The 18,350-nt window shown below is 47.5% G+C and overlaps 11 protein-coding genes across 11 annotated transcripts; 7 read left to right on the top strand and 4 right to left on the bottom strand.

Moving 5' to 3' along the window:
• Positions 1-518: 518 nt before the first annotated feature.
• ASPWEDRAFT_33350 (biliverdin-producing heme oxygenase) lies at positions 519-1,668 on the top strand. The gene is made up of 2 exons (XM_040833763.1): positions 519-664; positions 715-1,668. Exons 1-2 carry the CDS (start codon positions 621-623, stop codon positions 1,436-1,438), a joined length of 768 nt encoding a protein of 255 aa, XP_040693685.1. The 5' UTR covers positions 519-620; the 3' UTR covers positions 1,439-1,668.
• A 114-nt stretch (positions 1,669-1,782) lies between these two features.
• Positions 1,783-2,947, top strand: ASPWEDRAFT_102340 (uncharacterized protein; the record flags this gene model as incomplete). The annotated part of the gene is made up of 7 exons (XM_040827467.1): positions 1,783-1,844; positions 1,889-2,008; positions 2,056-2,256; positions 2,302-2,466; positions 2,513-2,656; positions 2,703-2,857; positions 2,910-2,947. 7 exons carry the CDS (start codon positions 1,783-1,785, stop codon positions 2,945-2,947), a joined length of 885 nt encoding a protein of 294 aa, XP_040693684.1.
• Positions 2,948-3,515: 568 nt separating this feature from the next.
• On the top strand, positions 3,516-4,256 carry ASPWEDRAFT_166094 (uncharacterized protein; the record flags this gene model as incomplete). Its single annotated transcript, XM_040829930.1, has 1 exon — positions 3,516-4,256. One exon carries the CDS (start codon positions 3,516-3,518, stop codon positions 4,254-4,256), a length of 741 nt encoding a protein of 246 aa, XP_040693683.1.
• Positions 4,257-4,314: 58 nt separating this feature from the next.
• On the bottom strand, positions 4,315-5,214 carry ASPWEDRAFT_22222 (tyrosine-protein phosphatase; the record flags this gene model as incomplete). The annotated part of the gene is made up of 2 exons (XM_040832310.1): positions 4,315-4,646; positions 4,701-5,214. The coding sequence occupies 2 exons, from the start codon at positions 5,212-5,214 to the stop codon at positions 4,315-4,317; spliced, it is 846 nt and encodes a 281-aa protein (XP_040693682.1).
• A 1,780-nt stretch (positions 5,215-6,994) lies between these two features.
• Positions 6,995-8,624, top strand: ASPWEDRAFT_46970 (uncharacterized protein; the record flags this gene model as incomplete). Its single annotated transcript, XM_040836880.1, has 2 exons — positions 6,995-7,910; positions 7,957-8,624. The coding sequence occupies 2 exons, from the start codon at positions 6,995-6,997 to the stop codon at positions 8,622-8,624; spliced, it is 1,584 nt and encodes a 527-aa protein (XP_040693681.1).
• Positions 8,625-8,714: 90 nt separating this feature from the next.
• Positions 8,715-9,997, bottom strand: ASPWEDRAFT_102571 (uncharacterized protein; the record flags this gene model as incomplete). The annotated part of the gene is made up of 7 exons (XM_040827490.1): positions 8,715-8,921; positions 8,964-9,220; positions 9,263-9,413; positions 9,458-9,557; positions 9,600-9,717; positions 9,810-9,877; positions 9,924-9,997. 7 exons carry the CDS (start codon positions 9,995-9,997, stop codon positions 8,715-8,717), a joined length of 975 nt encoding a protein of 324 aa, XP_040693680.1.
• A 223-nt stretch (positions 9,998-10,220) lies between these two features.
• ASPWEDRAFT_33340 (pirin family protein) lies at positions 10,221-11,412 on the bottom strand. The gene is made up of 2 exons (XM_040833762.1): positions 10,943-11,412; positions 10,221-10,896 (listed from the first exon to the last, which is right to left on the bottom strand). The coding sequence occupies exons 1-2, from the start codon at positions 11,289-11,291 to the stop codon at positions 10,382-10,384; spliced, it is 864 nt and encodes a 287-aa protein (XP_040693679.1). The 5' UTR covers positions 11,292-11,412; the 3' UTR covers positions 10,221-10,381.
• Positions 11,413-11,626: 214 nt separating this feature from the next.
• ASPWEDRAFT_144357 (uncharacterized protein) lies at positions 11,627-12,695 on the top strand. The gene is made up of 3 exons (XM_040829465.1): positions 11,627-11,891; positions 11,940-12,336; positions 12,387-12,695. The coding sequence occupies exons 1-3, from the start codon at positions 11,779-11,781 to the stop codon at positions 12,480-12,482; spliced, it is 606 nt and encodes a 201-aa protein (XP_040693678.1). The 5' UTR covers positions 11,627-11,778; the 3' UTR covers positions 12,483-12,695.
• Positions 12,696-13,371: 676 nt separating this feature from the next.
• Positions 13,372-14,593, bottom strand: ASPWEDRAFT_46967 (uncharacterized protein; the record flags this gene model as incomplete). The annotated part of the gene is made up of 6 exons (XM_040836879.1): positions 13,372-13,581; positions 13,625-14,095; positions 14,142-14,237; positions 14,285-14,325; positions 14,371-14,428; positions 14,564-14,593. 6 exons carry the CDS (start codon positions 14,591-14,593, stop codon positions 13,372-13,374), a joined length of 906 nt encoding a protein of 301 aa, XP_040693677.1.
• A 151-nt stretch (positions 14,594-14,744) lies between these two features.
• Positions 14,745-15,961, top strand: ASPWEDRAFT_55577 (uncharacterized protein). Its single transcript, XM_040838234.1, has 3 exons — positions 14,745-14,916; positions 14,962-15,431; positions 15,483-15,961. Exons 1-3 carry the CDS (start codon positions 14,768-14,770, stop codon positions 15,932-15,934), a joined length of 1,071 nt encoding a protein of 356 aa, XP_040693676.1. The 5' UTR covers positions 14,745-14,767; the 3' UTR covers positions 15,935-15,961.
• Positions 15,962-16,246: 285 nt separating this feature from the next.
• On the top strand, positions 16,247-18,316 carry ASPWEDRAFT_46965 (uncharacterized protein; the record flags this gene model as incomplete). Its single annotated transcript, XM_040836878.1, has 2 exons — positions 16,247-16,345; positions 16,397-18,316. 2 exons carry the CDS (start codon positions 16,247-16,249, stop codon positions 18,314-18,316), a joined length of 2,019 nt encoding a protein of 672 aa, XP_040693675.1.
• Positions 18,317-18,350: the final 34 nt, after the last annotated feature.

Genomic DNA, 18,350 nt, shown 5'->3' with positions numbered 1-18,350 from the left:
TCACTCAAATGGACAAACATGAAATCGGGAAATAACATGACTTGGTTGCGTGATGGAATCTGCATCGCCTGTCAGCCACATTGACGCCACAGTCGAAGCGGCCGGTGAGTAAATACCCCTTTACCTGGGATTGTGAGCTGGTGATAAAAATATGTCACTGCATAATAGCTGTACAACACAGAGGATGTCCCGCAGGCAGCGATCACCTGATGGAAATGGACCAACAGCCGGAGAAGCCCGTGATCTGCCTTATTGGCCAATCAGAGCGGCAACGTGGGGGAATCCGATCATCGCCCTGCGTCATATGGCAAGCAGCTCATTCCATCACCAGCGAATCAGCCCTCTTCCTCGTCTCCGGTCACCCTCTTTGTGCAACAGAATGGAGTCAAAAGGGGCCACCTGCATCTGATATGGACTGTACAAAAGGCGGCTATTATTCTGTGCCGTGATGGAGACGCCACAGGTCACGAACAGCTGTTCGGTAGACACCCATGGTCCGATCAGTGGCGATTTCGGCAGTTATAAAGTGACTCCCATTCAGTATTCAGACTATCAATCACCCCACTCGTATATTGCTCAGAATATCCATCCAATAACCATGACCGCTCTTTATCCTCATCATGGCCGACGTCGATCTGCCCACTCAAATCCGCACTTTGATCAAGTGAGATTCTCCCTTCTTTCCATTCCAAGCTAACAATCGCCACTATCTAGAGAGCCACATGGCACCGTCAACCGTTTGAATACCGCCCGCATTCCACTCTGCCTCCCTCCCCAAGCCAGTCTTCCCACTCTCTACACCCTCGGCTTTTCACGATACGCAGAGATATACTTTGGCCTCGAGGAAGCATGGCTCAACCAGATCCGTGATCCAATCGACTGGGCTGGTGCGACCGACAAATCTACCTCGTTCGCCAACGACAAGGATCGGGTGCTGGCTGTCCTACGCCAAGTCTATCTTCCTGAACTCTTGCGTAGTCGACGTCTGGAGGCTGATCTCGGCCTTCTCAAGTCGCTTGATCCTACCGCGGCGGATCTTTCGACCAAGAAACCAAATGCTGGCAGTGAGTTTCGCCAGTACATCAAAGAACGCATCGCGGAGAAGCCGCATCTCCTGGTGTCGTATATCTGGATCATGTATTCCGCCCTGTTCAACGGCGGACGCTGGATCCGTGGTTTACTGTTTAAGGCGGGTCCGGAATTCTGGGGATTATCGTCAATGGAACTGAGCATGAACAGCTTCCCGGCTCCATTGTCGTTCTGGCAAGTTGAAGATTATGAGAGGGTCAAGGATGAATTCCGGGAGAGAGTTGTCAATGCAGACAAGCTCTTGACTGAGACTGAGCGGCAGGAGGTTCTCGATGAGACGCTGGAGATCTTCCGTCGGTGTGAACTCATCACACTCGAGCTGGACCAGGACGTGGCCGGACAGCAATAGAGCACACCACGAATGAACGTGGCAGTTAGAATATCCTCCATTGCGAAAGTTGACCTGGTAAGATGAATGATCTGCAGCGGGGATAGCTTCATCTCGCCTAGTTTACTGCAACGGGCCTAGTTCCACCCACACAACTCAACACCAAACGTGCGTACTACATTGTATATCTTCAAGAGACATATTTATAGCAAGACTAGGATCTAGGTCGAAACACCTAGCCAATTATATCGCTTGTTTTCTTTATCTTTTCTTCTTTTCATCTCAGCTGTATTAGATCTCGATTGTTTCAGCCTATATCCCATATACAACCCTGGTTCTGCAAGATTAACCAAACATTCATTATGATGTCCCATACATCATCAACATTTCAACCGCCCCAGGTAGCCCAAAGCCAGGAAAAGCCGGGGTAAGTCTGTCTGTCTAAAACATAGGATCAGACTGACAGATAAGACTGGAAACGCACATGACACCACCCAGCGAGATCACAAGGCTAGATGCCGGAAATGAGCTAGTAGAATATACTGCTTCTGGCAAGCTGAAAGACAAAAAAGTCTTCATCACCGGTGGAGAGTTCGTCTAATGCGTTCTGTCCGATATTATAGCGCTGACTAGTGTAGCTCTGGCATTGGCAGATCGGTGGCAGTGCTGATGGCCAAGGAGGGTGCAGATATCAGTATTGTCTATCTCCCGGAAGAACAAGAGGATGCAGAGGAAACCAAGAAAATGGTGAAGCAAGAGGGTCGAGAGTGTCTTCTACTACCGGGCGACCTCCGAAATCGAAGTTTCTGCAAAGAGGCAGTAGAGGAGCACATCAAACAGTAGGCCATATATCCTTCTTACGATATAGTAGCTCATATGATTAGATTCGGTCGCATCAACGTTTTGGTCAACAATGCTGCCAAACAATATCGCTGCAAGGACTTTGTCGATATCGACCTTGACGAGGTAGAGGATACCTTTCAAACGAATATCATCCAGATTTTTGCCGTTACCAAATTCGCTCTGCCTTATATGGCTCGAGGAGACTCGTATGTAGCTTTACCTGATCGGTGCAGACTAAACTAACTCATCCAGCATCATCAACAACACATCTGTATCGGCATTCCGTGGTTCAAGCAGTGTGGTTGACTATGCAGCCACAAAAGGTGCCATTGTTGGCTTCACCCGGTCTCTTGCAGTACAACTAATGCCCAAAGGAATACGGGTGAATGCTGTTGCGTATGCTTCAATTTCAACTCTTTTTGTACTTGCTAATCATTGACAGTCCTGGTGGCATCTACACACCCTTTCAAGTCGCCACTCGAGAAGCATCGGAAATGGAAAACTGGGGTTCGCACTATGGCCTCGGTCGACCCGGTCAGGCCAGCGAGGTGGCCACCAGTTTTGTCTTTTTGGCCAGTGCTGATTCCTCGTTTTATTGTATGTGCTCCCTAGTCTTGGACACACATTTGCTAACCATGGTGTGCTCTAGACGGACAGGTTCTTCATTGCTATCCGTTGGGCGACTGAAGTTTATAGCATCGACGGATTAGAACATGTACATGATTTCAAGGATCTGAATATAATTGAGTCTTGATGCTCCGTGGTTCTAGAATGAGTGTGGTGGTGTCATACACTGCCCCATCTAATCAGCTACAGTCGCGCTAGTCCTCCCTCGGTTAGGGCGGTGACACCTGGTGGGTCTGTGGGGTGATCCCCAGCCCGAATGCATCCCATTGGCTCATCCGGTATCAGTTGATGGACGATAACCGTGGTTTGTGACTGAATACTTGCGCAATCATCAGCGCCAATCCCTCACGTTGCATTCTTTTTCCAGGGATTTCTGTTCTTTTTAATGGGCGGTTGGCCCAGTACCTAGGAATGTGTACAACACCGTTCGCACGGCGGTTTTGTCGTTTATCGAGACATCGTCTGTTTGACATGAATGAGACCAGCGACTTCTTTCTGTATACAGACCTTACAGTCGATGGCTGTTTCGGAGACTATCTTGATGATATGAACTCGGCTCAGCCGTACTCCTTTATGAAGAAGGCAACAGACAAGTGAAGACCAACATATAAACAGCTCGACAATTACGATGCTGCTGCAGCCAAGATATCCCAGTCGGATTGAACGACACACTCCCATCAAGCATGTTGCAGATGAGGTTATCCGCCGCTGTCTCCAAGATCTATACCGCTCCTACTACCCGAAGCAACGGGTGCTAGATGCTATCCATCATGAGGCACAACCAATTCCATCTGCACCACAAACCCGTCTTCCCGAGTCTTTCCAGACAGGAACTATCAGCCACGAATCAGCACCCGCCAAAATCCTTCCACGACGCTATGAACTTGCAAGTCCTCTTGATATAGTCAGCCTGATAGCAGAGCTCCTCGCTGGCAGTACGCGCGAAAATGTCGCATTGCCTCTATCGACCAGTGACCTCACTCGATTCCATTCCAAAACCCCTCCTAATACGACTGTCTACGACTATCTTCATCAACTGACGGTGTATAACGTTCTTACACCGCCAGTTCTGCTCACGGCGCTGATCTATGTCGTTCGACTGTGTGAAGCTCAGCCTGGATTCGAATTAAATTGTCTTACTGTCCATCGACTATTCCTCGCCTGTGTGACTGTTGCGTCAAAGAGTGTGAGTGACTCTTTCTGGAAGAATGCGTACTATGCGTATATTGGTGGTGTTTCTGCGCGGGAACTGTCAATGCTCGAGTTGGAATTGCTGAGATATTTGCACTGGAATGTCGTCACCAGGCATGATGAGCTTTTCAACTGTTATGTTATTCTTATTGACAGACATGCTGGATATCAACTCTAATACGCTAGCCAGGGTGAATATCAAAATGCCTAGAGTAAGATCTAATCTAATATCTAGTCTATGCACCCCTCAATGTGCTCCGGATCTTTTCAATATCCCCCTCACTAAACCCAAGCCGAGACTTGACATACGCCGTCAATCCCCCGTACTCTTTTCGGGCTGCATCAAGGAATGATAGCATGTAAGACTGCTTGATGGCAAAGAATTCCTGAACACCCGGTGCTTCATCCGTCCATCCCGGGTAGTATTTCAAGAACAGTTGAAGGAGAAACTCTCTCTGTGACTCGATGCCAATTCGAGTGAGAGCGTAGTCTTTGGCGATTTCACTGTCTGGTACTCCTGCCAGACTGAGTATGATCGAAGCGAGGACACCGGTACGATCTTTGCCGGCTGGAAATATATTAGTCGCATAATCTACACAATCAGTAGAGGAATAGTACTTACCAAAACAGTGAAACAAAACACCTCGACCCTGAGTAGCCTCATCTCTGAGATACTCCAACACCACCCGGAAACTCTCGGCATAGAGATCCAGAATCTCCAAATACATCTGGGTATATCCGATTTCGCCTCCATTCTCGCCAATAAAACTATCCAAACTTAGAGGCGACGGAGCCTTATACGTTGGCAACCAGACTGTCTTAATTCCCGGCACATTCGGAGGTGGGTGGGATTTCGTTTCTCTCTCGGAGCGTAGATCCAGAATGAGTCCGATGCCGAGCTTGGATAGTAATTCCAACTTGCCCTCCTCGGTGAGATGAGCCAGAATGCCTGATCGATAGACTATGCCGGGGCTGATGGCGCCTGGAACTGCGATGTCACGCAGATTGAATGCGCCGGAAACCTCTTGGAATGGCGGGCATGAGAGTGCCTGATTAAGAATGTCCGCTGGAATTGGCACATTGATGTCGCTCTTGGATAATTCGATCAAGTCAATCGAGGGAATTGTAGACCCCATGGTGTTGTTAGATATTGGTGTTGGATAGAGTCAAGGTGGGAATTCTGATGATTGATGTCTTTCTCCATTGTGGGGGCCAGTCTATAAATAGCTGCCTTCTGATTCGACTGCTTTGGGGAAGCTCTCAGCAATTGTAGATAAAATATAGTCATTACTTGGTCCTGTCTGTTTATTATTTATTACTGTCAATTCAAACGATAAGTCCCGCTAGGCAATGGTATAATTCTCGCCACTTGAATCCGCGCATCATAAAGTGCAGCATGGCATGATAGGATATATATTTACTATTTCCCGACAACGGCAGAACAGATGTTTTCATGATCGAACATGGGTTTTATACCATTGGATATGCGATATTTGGAAGATGAAATATTAGTTACATTTATATCAGGGCATATTTACTTGCCGAGGATTAAGGGTTGATTGTGATTATGCTGCCATTCCAGGCTGCAGTCGACTTGGCAGTAAGGAGCTGAGATGCATATCGGGCTTTCAGAAACATCCATCAAATGGTATCATCAACGGCAAAATCCATTTCTGATGACAATAGAACGAACTGTCGAGTGGCCATTTCAAAGAAAAACAAACGCCTTCTAGAACGTGCAACATCTACGCTGATCTTCAGCGAGGGAAGGGGATGAATAGCGTCAAACAGTTATCGTATGTTTTTCGCCTTTCTATAATGATCATGCTATGTTCCAGATACCATGTAGAAGTGGTTAGCATTAAATGCCAATCCCATCACGCCATTCATCCTGTTGACGGGGATGACGAGCCGTCTTGTCAGGGCCGTCGATAGTTGCCTAACCTGGATATACGAGTCTTCCTTTCTGCCTCATCGCTGCGTTGCGGCTATTGACAGTTCTGTATAGCCGAGTATTACGCTGATCTGTAGGGCGTGATAGTCTTAGCATCGCGCCTCCTGATAACAGAGCTGTGTTCACCTCATTATTCCCTCATAATAGCTTTGAGCTGCTTTAGACTAGTGAGGTATTACTGGAAATCGTCTTGGTGATCGGCATTCTCTCAAGTCGAATCAGCTTCATTGGGTAGAAATTACACTATCATCTGAATGCTACCTTTAGTGCCCAAGTAATCATTGATAGATCTGATGCTGCCCCTGTCCAAGACGTAACCTATGTGTACGGTTGGGTGTGCTACAGCATGATTATCAGGTACCATCTAGTTGAGTCCTCTTAACAATCCTGGTATCTATGCAAGGCGTGTGCTTGTACGACGTTGAAAGCATTCCGCCAATCTGCGCACCAGCAGTAATCGATGCGCAAACGCCGGTATACGAAGATCGGGAACGAATTCCAGCTTTTCCTGCCATCGAAGAACAAAACAGCAATCGCAAACTAATTAGGTTAATGAGCTGTACTCTAAAACATGTGTTTATTGGGATCATCAGATCAACCTATAAAGATACCACCATTATATAGCTCATTGATAAGAGCGTGGCAACTCCCAACAAGGTTAGCCCCTCAACCTTGCATCGAATCAAACGGGCAATTATCGGCGAAAACCCCCGAAAACAACGGAACAGGATAACTTTGCGTCTGCGACAGGACATATTCCCCGACAACATGAAACTCTATCCACTCCCCATGGGGTACCCCGCGTGGAGCCAAGCCTAATCTGGGGTGACTGTCGGCTTTCTTTGTCGCGGATCGGCGGTGTCAATGATCGCGATGGAGATATAAAGCGACTGTATTTCCCTCAGCCATGCATATCAATCTCTCGCACTATATCAATCCTGCAGATTCAAGAATTATCCACAATGTCTACACTAGAATCCACAGATACCAACCATGACACAAAACACGATGATGATAAACCTCAATCAGACTCCTTCCATGTCGAAGTCCTCAAACCCCAAGCCGATATAGACGATATCGAAAATACCGGCACCGGTCGATTCATCTGGCTGGTCGCCTGCACTGCTTCCATTGGTGGCATGCTTTTCGGCTACGATACCGGCATCATCTCCGCCGTGCTCGTCTACCTCTACGAAGACCTCGGCCATGCCCTTTCCCCGAGTGAGAAGGAGATGGTGACTGCCCTATGCTCGGCTGGCGCATTCGTGGGGTCCGTCATTGCTGGCTTAACTGCGGATCAATATGGCCGGAAGAGTGCCATCTACGTTGGATGTGCTTTGTTCACTATCGGTGCTGTCATCCAAGGAGCTGCGTACTCGATCGCACAGATGGCCGTGGGTAGATTGGTGGTTGGATTCGGTGTTGGGTCGGCAGCGATGATTGTGCCCATGTATATTGCGGAATTGGCACCGACAAAGCATCGTGGCCGGATGATTGGGTTGAATAATGTTAGTATCACCGGAGGACAGGTGATCAGCTATGGAATTGGGGCTGCGTTTGCCAACGTGCCTCATGGATGGCGATACATGGTTGGTCTGGGAGGCATTCCGAGTATAATCCTCGCCATCTGTCTTCCATTCTGTCCTGAATCTCCCCGTCAGTTGATCTACCACGACAAACATGACGAGGCGAGACATATCCTACAGCGCATCTTCAGAAATGCAACGCCCGAACAGGTCGCATTGAAGGTGCAGCAAATCGAAGACGCGGTCCAGGAAGCCCGTTCCTTCAATGAAGGACGCAGTCGATTCCAGATGATCAAACAGCTGCACACGAACCCGGCTTACTTCCGTGCTCTCGTTTGCGCATGTGGCCTGAGTATGTTTCCTCCCTCTCGATTGTTGACAAATGCTAACCTCAGCAGTGGTGGTATCTCAAATGTCCGGCTTCAACACCCTCATGTACTACTCGTCCACTCTCTTTTCCATCGTCGGATTCTCCAACCCCGTGGCTGTTGGTCTCGTCGTCGCTGGTACGAATCTGGTCATGACATTCGTCAATATGATGGTCGTTGATCCTTGGGGCCGACGTCGCGTTCTCGTATCCACCGTCTGGGGCATGTCGGCTGGTATGATTGCTATTGCAGTCGCGTTCAAGTTCATCCCCGTCAATCTGGACACACTCGAAGTCACCGACCCCAACGTTTCCGGCCCGGCCATTGTGGTTCTCGTCTTCATCATTTGGTATGTCATCTTTTACGGCGTGTCCGTTGGCAATACAGCCTGGATGAGCGCCGATTTCTTCGCCATGGAGGTTCGTGCCATGGGAACGATGTATATGACCTGTGCCTGCTGGGGATCGAATCTGATCATCTCGTCTACATTCTTGACGATGATGAAGAACATCACACCCTCTGGTGCATTTGGATTCTACGCTGCACTGTGTGGTCTGGGTTGGATTGCGATCATCTTTTGTTATCCTGAAGTCTCTGGCCTGACGCTGGAAGAGATTGGGGAGGTGTTTAGTCATGGTTTTGGTGTTGCGTATGCGAGGGAGTTGAGGAAGAAGCATCGCAGTGCTATTGAGATGTAGATATCATCTGGTCAAGTCATTGAATATCTCAGTGAATATACACGCTTTTCAATTCCATCTCAATACTTTATACAGTGTATTCCTTCAAGCCTATGACCTCCCTGAAATCTGCCTAAGAAAAGCAGAAATACCCTCCTTACCAAGCTTATAGTAGACAAGTCCACCAAGAGCAATGCCATATCCAACAACCTGCAGAGGCGTAACAGGGTCTCTGAAGATGACCATCGATGCGACAACGAGGAGAATATCTTTCAGCACTCCAGAAAGCGTCAGGACCAGTGCGGATGTTTTGCCGATCTAAAAAGTCAGCAAGAGCTATAGAAACAGGTAAAAACTCACCAGAAAAACGACTGCAATGTTGAGTGCAAGTGCAATACCCGCATTAGCAATAAGCGTGGAAACCCCCAAATTGGTAATATCCGACAAGCGCATCTGAGGCAATTCAATAAAGGCAGTAATAGCCCCGTTCATGACAGCGCATGCGGGCGCAAAATAATATAACGACACTAGGGGATCCATTTTAAATTCGGGAGAGCTGAGAAGACGCTGGACCATGACTAAACGGACAGATTCGAAGATTGTGGCGAGGGATTGGCCTTATTTGTTAGATAGACTCGGTATAGGAAGGGAGGACATACACATGAAGCCGATCAGAGTGAATTTGATTTCACCGATGGACGCGATGACAACTCCGACTACGATGAAGGAGATGTTGCCCAGCAGTTCGAGGCGAACTGGAGCAATTCTCATGGCCCAGGTTGCAAGAAGGGTGGCGACAGAATTGGTGGCCTAGCATATTAGGCCGGTCGATATCGAGGAAATGGGAAACATACCTTGAGCATCTGGATAAAAGAGACACTCAGATAGAGATAGGCCAGGTTACCAAAGATCAGACTCAGACTGAAAAAGGCTCCGATGGGGACGATGGCTCGGCTGGATTGTTAGAGAAATTCTGTCATGTAGACATTCACATACAGATAAACCTGGGCTGTCATGGGGACATCATGCCGCGAGTCAAGCAGTGTGGTGAATTTGGCCATCAGCCGAGTCATGACCGTTGCAAAGACCAGATGCCATGTTGTCAGAAAGAGAGCTAAATTGTCAATAATATTCACGATGAAGGTGAATTACATACGGAAACCTGATCAGTTAGTATAGATTGTCGATGGAAGACAGCCAACATACTAAAACCCGCAGTGTGTAGAATCCACTTGTTGAAGATGATCACACCAGAACTCAGTCCAATCCAGGCACTAACAATATTAATAAAATAGTCTCTAAAATATAATAAAAACACACCTGATGTAAAATGCCGGATGCAACGAAGATGCCGGCTTTGCGGTCGGGTTTGCCGTGGGGAGTTTCGAGGACATTTCGATGACTATAAAGAGCGTAAGAGAGTAAAAAAGAGAGAGAGTAAAGTCAAGAAATGACAGCGCTATATACGACAGCAGGAATCGAACCTGGTCGCTGAACCCTGAATGTCGCCATTTGATAGGCAGCTGTCATGTTCTGCCTGGCAGATCGTCGCAATATCCTCCACTCACGCATGGAGGCCGATCATCGCGTCTCCACGCTGGACAGTCTTACGTGGCCTGAAACATATCAATCAAGGTGAAGTAGATATAATTATAGTAAAACATGATGAAGCCTTTTGATCCTGCAGTCTGACATGTCAAGATGCACGTATATTTGCGTGGACATTGCATGACAGCTACTAAATTAATTAACAATATTACATTATATTATACAGATAATCAATCACTATCCAACACGATAACCTCAGCTTCAGCATCTCCAATACTCTCGACATGCAAGACATCCCCCGCATTTACCCCCGTTACAAAAGCCCCATCGCCTTCCTCCATAACCGCAGTCTCCCGATGATCCAGTTTGATCTTCGCCTGTCCCTTTTTCGTCATGGGCAGATGGATATACACCTTTCGCTTCTTCTGACTGCTGACTGCATCTCCAGCACCGACTGTCCACTGGAATGTCTTTGAAGGTTCAATGATACCCGCTCCCATGACAAAGTCTGCATGGATGGGAATCGTGTCTGGGATCTTGGGAGTGGCAGCTTCTTCCTCTGCGGGCGTTGCCTCTGGGCCAGCAGCGAGGGGAGACAGAATCGGCACAAAGGCCTTTCGCTTGTCTTCTTCTGCAAAAGTGCGCGTGTGATATTGAGGTTTCAGCCCGTGTTTCCACGGCAACGCCCAGATCTGCAGAAAATGGACGGGTTTGTTGGATTCATTTTGTTCCGAGTGTGCGATGCCTATCCTGTTAGTATTGATCATATATATATAGGAGAAGTGACTTACCAGTTCCGCCGGTGGTGAATTGTACGTCGCCCCGTTTCATACGGTAGAATTGCTTTCCTTGAGCACCTTCTGTGCCCTTTTTGACCATGCTATCCCGGTGGGTGAGTTCACCGTTGAGAATGTAGCTGAAGATCTCTGCATCACGGTGGGGATGGGTCGGGAAGCCATTTCGAGCAGCAACACGATCTTCATTCAGCACGCGCAGACTGCCAAAGTTCATGAATTTGTGGTCGAAGTAGTTGGCGAAACTGAAGGTGTGGAAGGATTTGAGCCAGCCGCCGTGTTCGGCATATCCACGGTCGGCGGAGCGGCGGAGGACAATTTGAGCTTGGCTGAGAGGTTTCGACATGGTGTAGGAGAGGATGATTAGAATGAGCGAAGTGAAGATGAAGAGTTGAAGGGTTCGATTTATATAGGCCATGGATTGAATAAGGAATATTCAAGTTGATTCCAAGGTAACTATGTAGGGTATTAAAGATCGGAATTCGTCATGATTGAATAATTCTCGCGATGCTCAGCTAAGAGTGACTAAGTGGACGCTGATTGGCTGGAAATACGGATGTACGGATATAGCCCGATTAGGCAATCGATAATCAGCACGGATGGAGCACTCCGCAAAAGACGCTAAAGAATGCTAGAGAATAGGCCTGATTAATGATTGCTAAGGTGCATCTAATCAGTCTGCCTCAGTCTAGAGCCCCGCATCCCCTCATCTTAAAAGCTGCCCTCCTGCCCACAACACAACACAACAGCAACACTCGTCTTCCTCTTTCTCTTTACTCTTCATCAACTATCAATTCATCTCAATTCAATAAATAAATCAATCAATCATCATCATGGCCCCCAAGATCGCTATCGTCTACTACTCCACCTACGGCCACATTGTCAAGCTGGCCGAGGCAGAGAAGAAGGGCATCGAAGCTGCCGGTGGTAGCGCAGACATTTACCAGTATGTCTCGTTCACCATCACCAATGAACTATACTAATATGTCAACAGAATCCCCGAAACCCTCTCCCAGGAAGTTCTTGCCAAGATGTACGCCGCTCCCAAGGCCAACTACCCCGAAGCCACCCCCCAGACCCTCCTCGAGTACGACGCCGTCCTCTTCGGTATCCCCACCCGCTACGGTAACTTCCCCGCCCAATGGAAGGTATTCTGGGATCAGACCGGCGGTATCTGGGCTACTGGTGGCTACTGGGGTAAATACGCTGGTCTCTTCATCTCGACTGGCACTCTCGGTGGTGGCCAGGAATCGACTGCCATTGCTGCCATGAGCACCTTGGCTCACCACGGATTGATCTACGTTCCTTTGGGTTACAAGACTACCTTTGCCCAGCTGTCCAACCTCAGTGAGGTCCACGGTGGCAGCCCTTGGGGTGCTGGTACTTTTGCTGTAAGTCTGATGATCTTCTATATGCTGGAATTGAAGCTAATATACTGCAGGGCGCCGATGGCTCTCGCCAGCCCACCGAGCTGGAATTGTCGATCGCCGAGGCCCAAGGAAAGGCTTTCTACGAGCATGTGGCCAAGGCTAACTAGATATACTGCATAGATCTAGATTTAATATAGATTTCTTATTCCTTCATCCTTATCATCATATGAAGTAGTATTCACGGTCGGTGCTGTGGTATAGTTTGCTTGGACTAGCTATATATAGCAATGAACATGATTATCAGTCGGCGCTTAAATCCCTGCACTTGCCCTGGCGGCTAAATTACAAGGCTGGGTTATAATATCCCACCTCAAGCTGACATGTCATATTATTCCCATCCTCTATGACAGAGACACGGTTGATTTTCGTGTTTTTAGAGCCAGGCAACCTGTAACTGTCAACAAACCATGGGAATAGTTGCAGCACAGCCCTTTGCCAGCATCACTGTACTCAGGCTTCTTCTCAGCTATGGAGCCAGTATCGACGAAGAAGTGTTGATTGCGGTGGTTGGGAATGTGAAACGTGGCAAGGATATCATTCGGTATCTGTCCATTGAGCAATCGAAGATACAATTCATTCTCACATACAGAACGATAGAGGCGGCTGTTGAAAATATAGAAATGGTGAAGAGCTGCTGAAAAAGCTTCTAGTATATTATACGGGGCCCATCATCATCAACGATGATCAAATCCAACGACTTCCGGATAAATTCAGTTCGGAGGTGGTTGATCGACTACGAGACAGACAGACAGCCTGTTTATTCCAGCCATTGACTGTCTTATTCTGTCTACAATACACCCTCATCGTCATGCTAGCCAGTTTAAACCTCTACCGGTAAGATTCTTCCCGCTCTACATCTTCTAATCTGTCATTTCTCAAATCTATAGATTCATCCCTGCCAGGTTCAAAACAGACCTCGTCTTCACATTTCAGATTGGCGTCTCGAAGCGATAATTAGACAATTGGCAAAAATATCTATGGTATGATAAAAGATGATTACTTCCGATTTACCAGTTCCTTGACGGTATCACCAAATCCCACCATGCAGATCGTAGCCCATGCCGCCACGCCAATGCGAGGGACCACTCCTCGGAAGAGACCTTTAACACCGGACGTAGCAACAATATGCCTGAAGGTGGAGACAATAGTTGGAGATGCTGGACGGGTTGGGTCTTTCTTCATGGATTGCATTTCCACGCGGAGGACCTAGACTGTCAGTGTCGATCATAAATGACATGATGAAACATACCTCGAATGGCTGATTCCAGCAACTCAAAGCACCACCAATCGTCGATGCCAGGATCTTCTCTCCAATCATCAACTTTTCCTCTTTCGGCCTCCCACTGACAGTCTGAATACTCTCTTCGGCAAACCGAGATATGCCAATCCGTGATGACCACCCGGTAACCTGGCGCAGAGCCACCGCGTTGACTCCCTTATTGACACCGCGTATTCCTTTTTCTCTGAGAATGTTAAAGAATGTCTCCATGGCACCAGGCACTCTGGCTCCTTCAGCAGTCATCTTGGTGCGAGTCACTTCGACTGTTTTCATGCAGGTTGTCATGCCCATGGTTAAATATGATTGAGCGATACCACCGCCAATGCCGCCCAATATACCACATGCAGTAGGAGAAGCACCGAATTTGGTCTTTGCGTGATACTCAATCTCACTCGATGTAAGGATGAGAATGGCTCCTTTGGTGGAGGCTTCCAGCCAGGCCTGCATACGTCAATATCATCCTGAGTTATAGACATGTCGATCATACCCATGGAATCAAACCCTGGTAAAAGGCAGCACTCCCTCCACGAGCCCATGTTTTCTGCACTGCATCTTTCAATGTGTCGTGTCTGTTTGCTGCCAGCTGGTCATTATTAGTAAGATATTGCAGGCAGCATTCTGTAAACGTACATGTGTCTTCAGTACTTCCATTGGCTGTCCAAGTGTAGACACTATACCAGTTAGACCATTATTCTATATATATTGGAAGCAAATACCTTGAAAAATATTCATGAATGCTCCCACGGCCAAATTCCTATATGGAATTGCCCTTCTCTCTGTCCCATTTTGAAGTCTGGGTTGAATCGCTGTAGTCTGTAGAGCCATTTTCATTCCAGTAATAATCGGTCGGAATTAATTCCAGGTCAAAGCTGCTTTTCAATCCATTCTCGAACCAATTTATTCGGCAACATTAATGGTCGATCTTGTGTAAGTTGGCATTGTTGCCCATCGGATGCATCCGACACGATCATTTGTCGCAGAATTCCCATGTTCGAGCGCATCGGCCCTTCCGATGGTCATGACTTCACCATATTGCGAGCACATTGACCGACAGATTTTGGTATATCGTCCAGAAGGTAAATTCAACTTAGGAAAGGTCTGGTCAACCTGGTTATGCTAAATAAACACTTTTTATTGAGCAAGTTCGGTTCCCGGTCAAAGATATATTTCCACACTAAAGATTGCATAAACGCATCAATGTCCACCACACTCACCATCAATTCGACCAACAAAGGGATAGCTACAAAAGCCCCCGCAAACCGGTATGATAATCGACAACCTCAAATTCCCAAATCTAATTTTCCTAGATTACACCTCCTCCCGCCCGGTGCCTTTGATACTCATGTCCACGTCTTTGACCCCAAACTGGGCCCATATGCCGATGGTCGCGCATATACTCCGGAAGATGCTCCTTTGCAGAAACTCATCGCATTCAATAAAAATATAGCCGCAAATACTCAGAATGGAACACTTGTTCTTGTGCAGCCATCTCCATACAAGACCGATTGTACCGTGTTGATGCATTGTCTGCAAGAGCTGAAAGATCGAGAAGTAACAGCTTACGCTATTGTGGTGATCGATTTGGAAACCATTACAGATGAGGAACTTGAACATATGCATCAACTCGGGGCACGAGGTATCCGGTTGAATTTTCAAGCAGATGGAAAGGAAGTTGATCTGTCGAAATTGGTGGCTCTTCTACAACAGGCTGCTCGACGTATTAGCCATCTGCCTGGCTGGATGATACAGTTATTCATTCCTGCATGGACATGGGATGGTCGGTATTCGTGTCCTGTGTATTTGTATATTAATAAGCTGACGTGTATAGTTCTGCATGATCATATCCTTGCCCTCCCTGTCACCGTCATTGCAGACCATCTCGGCGGTGTTTTGGGTCCATCGAAACTGTCATCTGAATATCAGTCATCACCCATCTTACAACCAGGATTCAAATCTCTCTTATCACTGGCCAAACAGTCTCGCGTTATCGTCAAAATATCCGGACTATACCGTATGTCGAATGAAAGTGTATCGAATTTTAGAGACATGCAGTCTATCATACAAGCATTTGCAAAAGAGATTCCCGACCAGGTTATCTGGGGTAGTGATTGGCCACATACAGGAGATGGACATAACAGGGTGAAAGAGATGGCCTTGAGTGTCAAGGAGCCATTTCGGTTCATTGACGACGATGGAATCTTGCGGAATCTACGCTGCTGGATGGGCAGTGAGGCGTGGGAGAAGATGGTCAAGCACAATCCTAGACGATTATACCATTAGCAGTCAATTATAGAAATATAAAGCGTTATGAGTGTGATTCTAAATGGAGTTTTGTAAATGATGCTATGAAGGCCTGCCCATGGCTTCTAGCTGACAGTCCCTTGGCCGTCTATAGGCCAGTCAACCCCACAAATCCGGGGATGATTTGTCAGCAATGCCAAGAAACAGCTGCATCTTGATTTCTGCCTTCCTGCATCCTTGTTCTTCCTCAATCTTTCCTACAGATATTCCGCATCTAACCTGGCATAATCAGACATCTAAAGTGATTGTCAATGAGGCCCAGTTGACAATGCTCTCTCTAGTGCCAGGACGATGACCGAGCAGTCGCCAAATTCGGTTCCCCGACGCCATCGTCGTGGGCTCACTCGCAGTGCTGCTGCTTGTCAACGGTGCAGGCGACGAAAGCAAAAGGTAGTTCTTAGTTGTATCTGACCTATTCACCTTTAGCTAATAGAGTTCAAGTGCGACGGAAGAACTCCAACATGTGGTGCCTGCGCAGCTGTTGGAGCCCACTGTGTGTTGTCTGACCGGTTGATGATTCAGCCGATGAATTCAAATTGCGACTGTGATCTGCTTCGAGGACAGCTGGAGACGGCTGGGCATCGATATAATGCCCTTCTCGAAGAGTATGAACGGTTAAAAGTAGAGCGACTTGAAGTCTTTCAGGCTAGCGGTATTGAGCCTGGTTTACAAGGATCAACACCTGCACCACTACCAGATCCTGTTGCAGATAATCCGCAGCAGGACAAAATTCCGGTGACCTCTTCTCACCAAGAGGATGTGCAAATCAATCCAGATATTCGCTATTGTGGCCGTATTCTTCGACCAACCTTCTCTCATAGGCCGAATGCCAAAGATATCAACGGGAGTACTTTGAGCAGTGCGTGGGAACTATGGGGAGATGACCCGGTGCATCTGGACGAGTCTTCTCAGACGACTGCGATCACGACAGAATTCGACTGTGATGCCTATGGCAGCTTGGTCAATATATTCTTTGATCGCCGCTGGCCTTATCTGCCGGTGCTGCACAAACCCAGCTTCGTTAATGAGCATTTGACGCCATTTCTCGTCGACTCGAATGCAAGTTCGACATCCAGCTTTCTGGTTAACATCGTGTGTGCCATTGCAGCAACTGAAAAGTCGTGGATCCAGCAAGGCAATGGTAGTATTCATCGACAATTCTTCAACGAAGCAAAAAAAGTCTTGCATGTCATCATGGGCATTGCCGATTTTGAATGCGTGCAATGCCTGCTCCTACTCTGCATGTACGGCCACAATGAGCCCCAATCAGTCAATATGTGGTATACAACCGGCCTGGCTCTGCATTTAGCCATTGGCATCGACCTTCACCGCAAGGAGAGTCTGTCTGGCCAAAATCTACTTGTTACTGAAATGTCCAAACGAATATTTTGGAGCGCCTATGTGATGAACTGCAGCATGGCCATCAACATGGGTCGACCATTAGGGATTCAGGAATCTGATATCACAATGCCGTTGCCATTGCAGTTGACAGACGATGAACTGAGCTATTCAGCTGAATTCCCTGATCTCTCTCGGACAACAATCCCTCAAGTCACCGATACATCAACCTTTATCCATATCATTAAGCTGCGAAAAATAAACGCAGGAGTATACAGATCCTTCCATTCGATCGGGTGCACCTTGTCTGAGCCCACAGAGCTGGATATCATACGAAACTGTTATTATTCTGAGCTCAACCAGTGGCTGATCACAGCTCCACGATACATCAATACTCTGTCTACCTTTCAATCCATGGAGTGGTTTCAAATTGCCTTTCATCATGCTGTCCTATCTCTCTATCGACCATCTCGTGCTGCTCCAATGCCCTCATCTGATGATCTTCGAGTCTGCACGGAATCTGCCATTGGTTTGATCAGTTCGTACAGTGGTCTCTACGCGAGAAATCGAATTAAATATACATTTGTGGCTATTCACTCTCTCTTTATGGCTGCAGTCTCTATGCTGTATGCATTGCGAGCATCGCCACCACTACGGCAGGAATTGACCAGACCGGTGGTGCAAACCAATATCTTCACATTCCTCACTCTGTTCCGCGGGATTTCCAACGGTCGCGCGGTCGGTGAAAAGTGCTCTAATATTGTCGAACGACTGGGTAACTCCATCCTGACTCTTTTCGACGACGTAGAGGCACCAGGAGATGAAGTCGATACCGAGTTCCAGTCCTGGTTTGGTCTACAAACACATACATTTGCCACGCCGGCAAGAAATGAGGTGCTTGGAGAAGATGCCCAGGGGATATCGCCACATTTCCCTGATATACGAGTCGACTTGCCTTGGGCTGATCTATTCGTGGAAGGATTCGATATGGGGTCTACAGATGTGTGGAGCTTTCTATCGTGAACGTCTCATCTATATCTATTCATGCTCAGGGATG

This window comes from Aspergillus wentii, assembly GCF_001890725.1.
Source record: "Aspergillus wentii DTO 134E9 unplaced genomic scaffold ASPWEscaffold_1, whole genome shotgun sequence".
In the NCBI taxonomy this organism is placed as follows: Eukaryota; Fungi; Ascomycota; class Eurotiomycetes; order Eurotiales; family Aspergillaceae; genus Aspergillus; species Aspergillus wentii.
Note: the sequence above shows the minus strand (reverse complement) of the source record. Positions and strands in the feature narration are given on the sequence as shown.

What these genes read in the sequence shown, in the direction of transcription:
- ASPWEDRAFT_33340 (XM_040833762.1), bottom strand. Translation starts at nt 11,291, where the DNA reads ATGTCGAAACCTCTCAGCCAAGCTCAAATTGTCCTCCGCCGCTCCGCC. An exon ending in ATTCACCACCGGCGGAACTG is followed by an intron (nt 10,897 to 10,942) that starts GTAAGTCACTTC and finishes CTAACAGGATAG; the next exon opens with GCATCGCACACTCGGAACAA.
- ASPWEDRAFT_33350 (XM_040833763.1), top strand. Translation starts at nt 621, where the DNA reads ATGGCCGACGTCGATCTGCCCACTCAAATCCGCACTTTGATCAA. An exon ending in CAAATCCGCACTTTGATCAA is followed by an intron (nt 665 to 714) that starts GTGAGATTCTCC and finishes GCCACTATCTAG; the next exon opens with AGAGCCACATGGCACCGTCA.
- ASPWEDRAFT_144357 (XM_040829465.1), top strand. Translation starts at nt 11,779, where the DNA reads ATGGCCCCCAAGATCGCTATCGTCTACTACTCCACCTACGGCCACATT. An exon ending in GGTAGCGCAGACATTTACCA is followed by an intron (nt 11,892 to 11,939) that starts GTATGTCTCGTT and finishes ATATGTCAACAG; the next exon opens with AATCCCCGAAACCCTCTCCC. An exon ending in GGGGTGCTGGTACTTTTGCT is followed by an intron (nt 12,337 to 12,386) that starts GTAAGTCTGATG and finishes AATATACTGCAG; the next exon opens with GGCGCCGATGGCTCTCGCCA.
- ASPWEDRAFT_55577 (XM_040838234.1), top strand. Translation starts at nt 14,768, where the DNA reads ATGCTAAATAAACACTTTTTATTGAGCAAGTTCGGTTCCCGGTCAAAG. An exon ending in ACAAAAGCCCCCGCAAACCG is followed by an intron (nt 14,917 to 14,961) that starts GTATGATAATCG and finishes TAATTTTCCTAG; the next exon opens with ATTACACCTCCTCCCGCCCG. An exon ending in TCCTGCATGGACATGGGATG is followed by an intron (nt 15,432 to 15,482) that starts GTCGGTATTCGT and finishes TGACGTGTATAG; the next exon opens with TTCTGCATGATCATATCCTT.